This window comes from Ailuropoda melanoleuca, chromosome 10, assembly GCF_002007445.2.
Source record: "Ailuropoda melanoleuca isolate Jingjing chromosome 10, ASM200744v2, whole genome shotgun sequence".
Lineage (NCBI taxonomy): Eukaryota > Metazoa > Chordata > Mammalia > Carnivora > Ursidae > Ailuropoda > Ailuropoda melanoleuca.
The window spans coordinates 78,308,116-78,320,782 of NC_048227.1; the positions used below are offsets into that span (position 1 = coordinate 78,308,116).

Here is a 12,667-nt window from a genome sequence, read left to right on the forward strand (position 1 = left end):
TTGGGTACGACTCATAAGAATACACTTGAATTAAAAAAAAAAAAGACTAAAACAAAAACTAAAACACACAAAAACCAAAAACAAACCCCAAAATAATTTTAAAAGAGTATGTATTAATGGTTTTAGTCTGTTTTTCCTTTTCAAATATGTAACTAAAACTTTTTGAGAAATTAAATGACTTTTATTACAGAATTACTTCAAAAAATCACTGCTAAGATCCAAATGTTGGATTCTAACAGGGTTTCCTCAACTCTGTCAGACAAGCAGGTTAAGCACAGGTATAATGTTATGACAATGTTTACCATTAGAAAAAGAGCATGGCTCTTTTAGAACTGATGCCCCACAGATATATTTTCCTTTACCTACGTAGTTTCTGAACTTTGAGCCAATACTTAAGAGCTAAAAGACTAGAAATAAAAATCTAGATTTCTAGCCCTTCTCAAAAAAATTTAGATACCTACACTAATCTACATTCTTACATTATAGAAATAAGCTACAATGGCAGGACCATGGGGTAAGCCCTGCACACTTCAGTCAGCCTCAATTCCTTCTAGATACACACACTTGCATGCGCATGAGTATCTGGTTCTCTTTCAGCAGCATGTGGCACTCACTTACATTGTCAGCTTGGCTCCTAGGGGTACTTGAGGTTCTAGAATCACAACCAACAGCCATTTCTGTCTTTTTAGAAACCATAATGTCAATTCTAAAAGCATCCCTATTTGTAATGAATATAGTAGAGGCACTATAATTTTCATATCCCTGGACTCAACAATTCTATTTCCAGCAAATTATTTAATAAAAATGTATTACAGGTAGGTGCAAAGACAGCCTTAAAGGTAGTTTTCATAGCCATCATTAGAGTACTAAGACACTGCAAATAATTTGTTGAACAATGTGGAACTGGCTAAATAATCACATATAGCCACACAAAAGACTTCTTCATAGAAATTAAAACAGATGTTTTAAAAAAACACCAGACTGAAAGAGGCATTTGATAGAATATTATGGGGAAGAGGTGGTTATAAAAGAGTATTGCAGGGCGCCTGAGTGGCTCAGTTGATTAAGCGTCTGCCTTCTGCTCAGGTCCTGGGATCAAGTCCCACATCTGGCTCCCTGCTCAGTGGGGAATTTGCTTCTCCCTCTCTCTGTGCCTCTCCTCCTGATCTCTCTCTCTCTCACAAATAAATAAAATCTTTAAAAAAAAAAAAGAGTATTGCAGTAATAATCTATTTTGTTAAAAAAAAACCTCAACCCATAAATGCATATATTTATAGATAGAAAAAAAGAACATACACCAAAAAATTTTACAATGCTTATTTCTCATGAAGAGATTATGGCAATATTTTCTTGAGGTTTATTTGTATACTCTAGAATTCCTATAATAAATATCATTTTGGGGATGCCTGGATGGCTCAGTCGGTTAAGCTCTGCCTTCAGATCAGGTCATGATCCCGGGGTCCTGAGATGGAGTCCCATGTTGGGCTCCTTGCTCAGCAGGGAGTCTGCTTCTCCCTCTGGCCCTCCCCCGCTTGTGCTCTCATTCTCTCCTTCAAATAAATAAATAAAATCATAAAAAATAAATAAATATCATTTTTGTAATAAAATAAACCTACTCATTTAAACAAAATGCACCTGACTATAAACAAACACAATGATGAAATAAAGCCTACACTACACTGGTATCAATTCCCTAACACAGGACCAAATACATAAAAAGAACATACCTCATTTTGGCATGAACCGTCAGTGAATCCAGGAGGTTCATGGGTAAGGGAGTAATAGATGCTGAAGCTAAGCAGCTCGTTCCAGGAAGAGGTACTCTCATAATTCCATTTCCATAAATAGTTTCTACCAGAGCTCCCATGGGTAATGTAAAACATTCTGAATTTGTGGAGTATGCATTACACAGCAGCGCAATCTTATAGTCATTCATTTGTAAACTTTTATTTCTAAGACTCTGCTGTAGGAACCTAAAATTTCAAGTACCAATGAACAGTAAAAAATGCAAATAATTTCCAGAAAGTTAACTCTGTGCTTTAAAAAACATTTAATTTCATGAAATGATTTACTATCTTTTATTCCTACAGGTATTACAGTTTCTGCCCAAAATGTACAGAAAAGTTTGAGTAGCATTTCAAAAAGAACTTAAGTAATCACAAGTAGTCAATTAATGGATATTTATTAAGTATGACTACATACACAGCACTAAGATTCAGGTAATAAAGAAATAACTCAAGAATTCATGAACTTGGTTTCTATTTATTATCTATCTAGTTAAGCACAACAATGTGGCTTCATTATAGATGTCACTATGAAAAGATGATTACAGAACGTCTCATAAAGGGGAAGCCAGATGAAATGTGAAGTCTTCCTACCCTACAGCCTCCTATGAAGAGATTTGGCAGTCCTTGTCAGAAGTTCTAGGTGGGGGGCGCCTGGGTGGCACAGCGGTTAAGCGTCTGCCTTCAGCTCAGAGCGTGATCCTGGCGTTATGGGATCGAGCCCCACATCAGGCTCCTCTGCTACGAGCCTGCTTCTTCCTCTCCCACTCCCCCTGCTTGTGTTCCCTCTCTCGCTGGCTGTCTCTATCTCTGTCGAATAAAAAAAAAAAATCTTTAAAAAAAAAAAAAAAAAAGAAGTTCTAGGTGGGAAGTTCAGGTGTTCCTAACACCCATGACTATCTAATGCCATGTCTATCTAACCAGGGAATCTTCTCTGAGTAATCATAGCTCTGGAAATGGTGTAAGGGAAGCATACCAGCCAGAGCAGCTCAAATAATCCTGGCTGCCCAGGGAGTGAAGACATCTGTCAGATCACTCTCAAATCCTGAGTACTTAAATTCTGAAACATTTTCACAAGCTTTTGGAAAATAAGAACTTTAATTAAGATAAAAGATGTAAAAGCAAAAATTAGACCTGGAAATTAAATATAAATACACATATAAATAAATAAATATATATATATATATATATATTTGCATACATATAAAAATTTTCTAGTTGCTTTCTGATACAGGTATTGGTCAGTTTTTCTTGGTAGGCCACTGCACATTAAATATTCACCTTTACCCCAGTGGGTGTGGGGAGATTTCCATATTTCATACAAATACTGAAACCAACATTAGCCTACAATACGCTACTTATTAATTAAAAAAATTAACTGTTAAGCTACAAATTACTTACTCATGGTGAAGCTTTAGGGAATGAGGTATTGGAATCTGCAGCTTGGAGTTGTCATTTTGGGCTTTTCTATTGAGATGAATCCAAATGCAAGTCATTGCAAAGGCATGAGTTGACTGGGGTTTATTAATATCAGGAACTGGGATATACTGGAAAATAACAATATGCATATTATAGGAAAGAGAAGAATTAACTAATTACTTGCATTCTAATAATCCATTACTGATACACCTCTTTTTAAAATATCCTTTATTAATGCAACTTCAATGGTTCTTTGACTATTCAATAATACAAATCAGAAGATCTAACAGCTATAAAATAATGAAACTATTACAAGATTGTTTTTACTTGCCAAGAAATTAGCAAAAATTCACAGATGCTTAGTTGTTTTTCTTACTGTCACAAGGCATTCACAATCATTTAAAAATTATATTCTTTAAAAACCAAACACATTATGAAATTTTACTGAATGTGATGAATATAATGAAAGCACAGAATTTCTAAAAGTCACATATAAGCTTTTCAAAGAACATATAACAATTAAGAAATACACAATCTAAATAAGTACTAATAATATACATCATCACACATTTACATATATTGTATACCGATGGGAGAAATGACATGGATGTTTGGAATTTGCTTAAAAATTGTCCAGTGTTGTCTATGACCATACCACCCCGAACGCGCCCGATCTCATCTGATCTCGGAAAAATTGTCCAGTGTTAACAAAAAAGATGAGTGGAAAGATGAAGCAAGAATATTTCTTAAAACTACAATGATATATCCCCTTACACTTATCAGAATGGCTACACTCAGAAACAAGTGTCGGTAGAGAAAAAGGAACCCTTTTGCACTATTGGTGGGAATGCAATCTGGTACAGCCACTATGGAAAACAGCATGGAGGTTCCTCAGAGAGTTAAAAATAGAACTACCCTACCATCCAGTAATGGAATGCACTACTGGGTATTAAAATACAAAAACACAAATTCAAAGGGATACATGTACCCGTATGTTTATTGCAGCATTATCTATAATAGCCAAATTATGGAAACAGCTCAGGTGTCCACTGAGAGATGAATGAAGAAGATACGGTATGAGAGTGAGTGTGTGTGTGTATGCACAATGGAAAATTACTCAGTCATAAAAAATAATGAAATCTTGCCATTTACAATAACATGGATAGAGCCAGAGAGTATAATGTTAAGTGAAATAAGTCAGTCAGAGAAAGACAAATACCATATGATTTCACTCCTATGTGGAATTTAAGAAACAAAACAACTAAGCAAAGAAAAAGAAAAAAGAGAGAGAGAGAAACAAACCAAGAAATACTCTTAAATACAGGGAACAAAAGGATGGTTACCAAAGGGGAGGTGGGTGAAAAAGGTGATGGGGATTAAAGAGTATACTCATGATGAGCACTGAGTAATGTATCGAATTGTTGAGTCATTATATTATACACCTGAAACTACTAAAAAACTTAACTATTTCTTGGTGATGAGTACATAGGAGTTCATTTTTCTATTCACTCTACCTTTTTTGTGCATTAAAAAATTTCCATAACAAAATGTGTTTTTAAAAATGGCAATCATCAATATAAACCATATTTTACTCAAATACTCATATAATAAAAAAGGGGAACATACTCAATTGGCAAGGAAACAAAAAAAAGATATTAACAGATACTGATGTTATTTGGTCACTCAATTATGTGTATAGATTAAAACAGCTTAATGCTTTTAAAAATTTTAAACCTGTTTGGAATGTAGAGAAAGAGCTTGATATACAGGATGTTCGATTATAATTTAAGATAAACTTCAGAAATAATCTAGTTCAATTTCTTCACTTTACATATGAGTAAACTAATGTCAAGAGGGACTGACGTCCATTCCAATTATAGCTAGTCACAGAATTGGGAAAGAACTCAGGTTTTCAGCTTCCAAATCCAGTGATCTTTTCACAAAATCACACTAAACACAAATTAGACATAATCCATTCATCACACTGTTAACTATTTTGTAAAACTTACTTCTTTCTCTGGGTATAGAAGGTCAAAGAGCTTCATGACAGGGAGAAAATCAGCTAGTGCATTTTTCTGAATACTTCCAGAAATGAATTGCAGGAGAACCCACATCAGATGATCTCTACCTTTAATCAGTCCTCGCCCTGCTAACTGTAAAAGACATTTAAATACACATCTACACAGCTGGTTAAAGAGATGGATATAGTAAACTTTTAAAGAAAAACAAAACAAAACAAAAAAACAGGAGAAACCCTGTTCTCTAAAAGTTAGCATCTAACTTCAGCATTTACAAAGTACTTAGTCTCAACTCAAGACACACCAAGCAAGGCCTTTTAAATTATTTTAATATTCTATATATGTTTCCTCCCTGACCCCCAAAACAGCAATGCATATCAAAAGTTAAATGTTTTAGAACATAACTAGGTTGACCATGTATGCAAGAGAATCAAGTTTAATATGCCATAATTACTTAAAATATCTCATCAAAACACAAGGAATACTTCATGATACCAAAAGGAATTTTTTTTAATTTAAAATCTTCAAGAAGTTGTTATCAAAAAACACTTCCTGTTTCTGCAGATTTTAAAAGAAATCAATGGTGGTGGAGATGGCAGTGCGGGGGTAACTGGTGGTTGGGAGGATTTTAATAATGCTTATGAAAGTTTCCCCAAAATAATCCATGTTGGAGAGATGTTACAGATATAACAACAATTATTTCCATTCGATGTGTCTAAAATTATATGATAAAACCAACTCTTCCACAAATATACTCTTTCACTTGTAGTCCCTATTTTGGATTCATTGTCCCACTTTTTCATTCACTGCCAAAGTAGAAACCAGTGAGTGATCCTAGACTCCTGTTACTCCCTCTGTTACCTATCCATGGCCAAGTCCTATTCTCAGCATATCTGTCTCTCAACACACCTGTCTCAGCACACCTGGTCTTGGGCTCCTTCCCTCTGTTCTGGTTTGGGCTGTCAGCATCTCCCACCCAGATCACTGTAAAGGCTCCCTTACCAATTTCCTTGCCTCTGATTTTGGCCCCCTCCATCTCTTTATGTCACCGTCTTCTTACATGTGGCAATTAGCAGTAATTTTTCCCACTTGTATATGATGATGTCATTCCCCTCATTTGCCTCCCAAAGAGGATCTAAACACCTTGGAACGAACACTTGGCCATATGAAGTTTTCCATGTCTGGTCTTGCTTCTTGTCTTCCTGATCTCACCAACACTTTCCTGTTTATATTTTTCTTTCCAGTTCTTGAACACATTTATCCTTTTCCAAATGATCACCTTATTGCAATGGAAATGCTTTATCTTTTCCTCTTGGCAAATTTCTACTTGTCCTTCAAGTGCTAGCTTCAAGATTTCTTTGATAAAGCCATTCCTGAAGTCTTAAATAGGGACTATTCTCCTTCATTCCTACTGCAGGAAAACATGCTTCCATTATGTGAACTAGTAAATTATCTTCCCAATAGTAAGGAGCTCCTTGAGGGTATCACAGTGCCTTTTCATTTTGCATCCCCTGGTCCTTGCACTATAAATATGTGGAATGAATGACTGAAATCAACATTTACAGTGACAAAAAAATGAAAAGTTTAGAAACCATAAAAGCACTGCACAAAAAAAATTAGGGCTCAGAACTTGTGCCGTTGCTGAAATCACTAGGCAATGTCCATACCAGTCTAAAACATACTAATCAACAGGTGAAGTAGCTCTGACAAAAGCTTTAGTACTTACCTTCTGATGAAGAGAAAGGACCATATGTGGAAAACTTGCAAACTGGAAAAGCACAAAGAAAATGAGCTGACTTGAGAGATGCTGCCACAGGAGTTGGCTTGTTCCGCCATCATCAAACTTCTCCTCAGTCTCGGACCGCTCCATGGCATAAACCACCAGATCCACCAACTGGTCCTCCAGCACAGGGCAGCGCTGCTTGTGCTGTAGGGCAGAGATTAGATACAGTATTCCAAAAGCCTCCCGGTTAGTTTTAGAAGTTACCAGTTAATGGGCATTAATTGTAACAAGAGGCTGAGAAGCATGGAATGAAGTTGAACTTAGAAAGTTAAGGTTAGATTTAGTCTATTAAAGCTGCATCATGTTACATTATCATAGACGATGAGTTCCATAAAAAATTATTTTTCAGATCTCATGGAAAACAGACTTATTAACTTTTGACTTTCACTACATACATCGTTTCAATTTGACATGGGGCACTGCACAGTAGAAAATTCTGTTATTTATCCTTTGAAAAAAAGATAATTTAAAAAGCATATGAAATGAGGATAGCAGTACTAATTTCGCATTCTAACTCAAAATATAAAAACCCCAAATCTCCAAGAATCAAATATTGTGATGACAGCAAACAAGGCAGAGAGAATCTATGTATTTTAGAACCACCACAAGTTTATACTAACTTCACATACAGAAGTATATCTAAATAGCTGCCAGATTACTCAGTATCTGTTTTTCAATGTGTGTTATTGATCCTGATACTGAAATGGAAACTTCCTGTACAAAAAAAACCAACCTTGAAGTTAATATCTGCTCTTCCTTCTTAGAAGCCAAACATAATGCAGCTTTAATTTTAAATTAGACTATTTTAAATTCTAAAACAAGAAAAAGAATTGAATTTAAACACTAAAAATGAAAATGCAACTTCCCTTTCTAGAGGCAAAAAGGTTTATGCTTTTAAAAGTGATTTAAAAAAATATACTTTTACCAAAAGAAATATGTTAAGCCATATTTTAAGCCATTTTCATATTTCTTTTATAAAATATGTTATATGACTTAATGGCCAGGCAGTTGGAAGCCTTTCTAGTGAATACAATTACTAATACAGATGCTTTCCCTCTAAACTTTAGACATGATTATTAGTCTTTTGCCATGAAAAAGGGATATGATTTCTTTAAATTTAGGGAAAAAAATGCAAAATGGGGACGGATTTGGAAAAAAACAAAACATAATGAGTAGCATCCCCTCTTCTGCATGCTCTTTGCCAGCTCCAAACTTGTAAAGCTTCAATATAGCTGCACTTTCTTAAAGCATGCAAATAGAACAAACATCTATCCAAAACAGTAAGCATCAATGGTTGTTTCAGAGTTCTTCCAAAAACACAATGCCATGATCACAGTTCAACCACGTTACAGGTTTACAAATAGCAATATTAACACCACCAGTTGAGACTACAGTACTTTCCCTCCAAATGTAATTATCATTATGAAGCAGAGCAAAGTGCAACAGACAACACTACAAACTATTTCTTAAATCAGCATGCAAAACTACTGTGTACAGGGCTTGAAATTCACTAGTTCTGCCAACCACCAACAACCTAAGAAATGTGTCAGACAACACAAATTTAGAGTGAAATCATTCAAAGTATACAAGAGTCAGAAAAATTTGTGAAAAGAAGTAAAGCCAGGATTTCCAGTAGGAATTTTTCATTAGTGATGGGAATTTGCTTCTAGCTTGGAAACTAACCAATTTGTCATCTATTCCTCCATCCATGATGGTCTTCCATTAGTCTGCTTCAGGAAAAAAGAACAAACTAAATAAAATTGGTTTTTAGCACCTGAGTCATTTTGGAATTTCCTTTTTTAGTATTAGATATATATTTTAAAAAACTAGATTTTTACCTACATATCTTTAACCATGTTGTAATGGTCATATAGTTAAGGATTTAAAGAGGAAAGCCAAAAATATTAAGATTTTGACAAAGTAAGAACTGGGAAATTTACAGTTAAAGCTGATGATCTTTCAATACATACCACAACTCAAACTTCCTCTAAATTTTCTGTTAAGGATTACATCAGTCTGGAACCTCTACAGCATCCGTTGTCTGAGTGTGGCAGAACATCCATCAGGATTAACTGTTTCCCAGGTGTTTTGGTTAATGCCAAGGATATTTGTCAAACTGAGTTTTGAGATAGCTTATTTCCTTTGTTTATTTGCCAATTTTATTAATACCAAAAAAAAAAAGAAAAAACTCCACTGAAATATAAAATGGTCTGTGTGAACTACTTTAGAATAAGCTTAGCTTTAGTTTTCATTACTAAAAAGTAAATACATTAAAATTAATATTCTCCACCATGTAGATTATTTTACAAAGTGGAACAAATGAAAATTTGTAAAGCAGTTTAATAATATGATAAAGATTAATTATCAATCACTAGGCTATGGTAATTTGGTAAGCCACTGGGTGCTTTGTCTATGGCTATTTACAATGTGCTTTCTAAAAAGCTTTTGTAAATTTCAGTCTTCAAGATATAGGCATATAAATCAAACTAGCTAGTTTATATCATATCTATATGCATATTTAGTTAAAACCTGTTTAAACAATAAGAATCTAAGGTCAATATTTTAACAATTTAATTTCTGCATTATAGCTCAAACTACACTGGAAACTTATTTAATTTTCAGCTTTGATAAAAGCTGAAAATGAGGTACAAGGCATTAATAGAAACACTAGCATTAACCTCTACTCATGCCCCTGATTCTTTCCCACCATTATTTCAAATGGCAAATGGTAATCCTTTTCAGTCTAAGTAACCATATCCTACATTAAGTGGCCCCTGACAATTTTGATTTAATAGTTCTGGTACTGCTTCTGTTGTAAAATTTTAAAATATTATAGTCAGGTGGGCTTAAGTTAAATTTCAAATCATTATTTCAGTGCTAGAAATCAATTTTAGAGCAATACCTATTCAGGACAAGTTGGGAAAAGAAATCCCTTTGTATGCCATTTATCATATTCTCTGCCAATCAGAATTGGAGCCCTATGCATTAATACCACTTTCAATGGTGCCTTTCAAAGATAACTGAGTGATTAGTCTAGTACTTCACTGTCTCAGGGTAGCCAGAGTTTACACACCACCAAAGAGCTTGAGGGGTGTTATCCGTTTTGTAATGTTCTTATTCAGCAGAAAGAACACAAAGTTGTGTAAACACACAAAACAGGATTCTTCCACTGTGAACATTCCACCTTGCTGGTCACAGAACTGGGCTATTTATGACTTTCTGAATGTGACCGACTTTAGGATAAAATATAGCCCAATTCCTACTGGAAAATGCAATATGGACAGCTCTTAAAAGGTTTCAAGCTTTATGTAAATTATTGCATTGCTAGAGAAAGGACAAGAAAGTATAGTGCAGGATATAGTTCTGTAATGATAAAAGATGTGATAAAATAACTTGTTTATTTTTAATCATATGTTTATACTTGGTATTCTCATTTTCTACTCTACTTTCCAGGTGATAAAAATAATAATATATCAAGTCAAATCAGCATGTATTTTCCATCTACGAGTCCATTTACTACAGAGTTTTCTACCAAAACAATTACTGATGAATTGTGAACTTTTGACAATGTTTACATTGGGACCAATACTAATAATGTTCTGTCAGCATTTCCATTATAAACTTTATTTTTTATGGATTTATGTCTTAGTCATAAACTTTTTTTAGGTTGAAACTTGTTATTAAAATAATCAAATCAGAAATACTCTTCTATGAATTGTTTTGTCAATTTCTACTTTGAGAAGAGCTGCATCCCAAGAGAAAAAAGCTAATGATAACTAAGGATATCTGGGGGAAGGTACTCGCAGCTCGAATGACCATCGGTACATTTATCCACCAAACTGTAAGAAAAATTGAGTAAAGTATGACTTAAAGTTCATTGCAAAAATTAGCTTTAAGACATAGCGTGAAGCATTCTTTCAAAGTTGACTGAATACTTACCTCTAACTCAAGTGAAAGTTGATCAGAATTAATGACTTGGTATATAAGATGTTAAATTGACAGGTTATATGAAGTAACTGTCAGGTACTGTAGTGTGAAGCAGTTTCAGTTTCACATGTACATAGGCTTGTCCAAACAAGGAAACTTGGTAAATTTTTCAGAAGAAAAAACTTAAAATAATAAAAGAGATACTGCTACTAGGGTGAGGTTTGGCATGCAAAGTTTCAACACTGAGCAAGTTTTATGGCCAAGCTATATGTCCTTAAAAATAGGGCTTTATAAATGGAAGCACTGGCACAACCTTCACTATAGTATTGCAAACAGTAACGCTATTTTATATAACCTAGACAAGAACGTCTTTTTAAAATCAAAAAGCTGGTCTATTTTAATATGTTGGGCTCAAAAATTTTTAACAAAAATAATTGGAACCACTATTTTGCTTAAAATCTCAAAGGTGAAAAGTCTTGGAACAGACTTGGGACTGTATAAGAGTTTGGTTTATAAAGTTTGGCCACAGTGTTTTTCTCCCACTACAGGTGAGCTTCAATTGCAAGGAGCCCACTCTAGGAGGAGGACACTTCTGGCAAAGACTGACAGAGAAGGGTGTTTGTCAAGCAGGTGTGGGGTCACCTTAAGAGTGTGACATTTCTTAGTCAATCCCCATGTTTCCAAAAAAACCTTCCCTGTATAAGGTTACCACTCCAACTTTTAAAATAATGTATCTCTATTAAAGTTTTTCCTCTTTTTTGTTTTGTTTTTAATTTGTTTTTAAGGCAAAGCAACGTAAGTATTTTTATAGATGTTATTTATTTATGTTCTAATAATCTGGAAAGATAAAGGCCACCATAAATCTTTCCATCTCTGAATTCCGCAAGGCGAGCTTTAGCCCTAAAGTATTAAAAAAAAAAAAAAAAAAAAAGTAAAATGGAGTGGGAAGGAAAAACAACCTATCAAAAAGTGACAGGCGTTATTGTGTGCCAGGTGTTGTCTCTTTGTTAAAAAAAAAAAAGAAAAAAGAAAAAAGAAAAAAAAAGAATATAAAAAAACAAACACCAAAAACCAAAACCAAAAACAATCCACCAAAAACAACTCTCAAATCCCAAGAAGAAATGCATTTTAGTGGCCTTGGTCTCAGCATGGTCCTGCCAATTTCAAGCCCCGACCATACATGTATTCTCTAAATGGAATCAGTGGCTACAAAGCGGCCAGCGTATCGTTAGTCACAATACAACAGTAAGGTTGTGAACATACCTGAGCAATGTTCAAGGTCTAGAGCATTGGAGGATGGGCAGGACAAGACAGGACAGAACAAAAATAAAGGAAGAAAAAAAGAAAAGACAAAACAGTGACTATGAGGCCAGCCTCAAGGAACCCAGAGTCAGCACAAACCCTCCCACATGTTAAACCACCAAAAACAAACATATACCAAAAAGGGGGGAAAAAAAAATCAGCAGTCAGGCCATGCTGAAGATACCAAGGGTTATAAAAATAGGCACCCAAACAATAAAAAAATCAAAAATTATGGTTAAGTCATGTGTAGGTTTCTCTGGCAAAAGGTATACTTGAAACTGGCCTTATAGAAAAAAAAGCAATGCAAAATAAACCAACTTTTAAAATACCTCCTTTTTAATTTAAACATTTTTAAAGCAATATATAAATGATAGAACAATACATTGTTTAATAAACCATATATTAAAAAAAAATCACCAAATAGTTCTTAACTG

At 34.4% G+C, this 12,667-nt stretch overlaps 1 protein-coding gene across 2 annotated transcripts in view; it reads right to left on the minus strand.

Moving 5' to 3' along the window:
- MED23 (mediator complex subunit 23) overlaps positions 1-12,667 on the minus strand; it is a 46,945-nt gene that overhangs the window by 23,655 nt on the left and 10,623 nt on the right. The window contains exons 11-15 of one of the 2 annotated variants that reach the window (XM_019803561.2): positions 12,195-12,212; positions 6,948-7,148; positions 5,213-5,356; positions 3,186-3,331; positions 1,728-1,973 (exon numbers count right to left, since the gene is read on the minus strand). In XM_019803561.2, coding sequence (XP_019659120.1) covers positions 1,728-1,973; positions 3,186-3,331; positions 5,213-5,356; positions 6,948-7,148; positions 12,195-12,212 — 755 coding nt within the window. The remainder of the gene's footprint in view (positions 1-1,727; positions 1,974-3,185; positions 3,332-5,212; positions 5,357-6,947; positions 7,149-12,194; positions 12,213-12,667) is intronic. The other variant, XM_011229639.3, reaches the window with a different exon arrangement.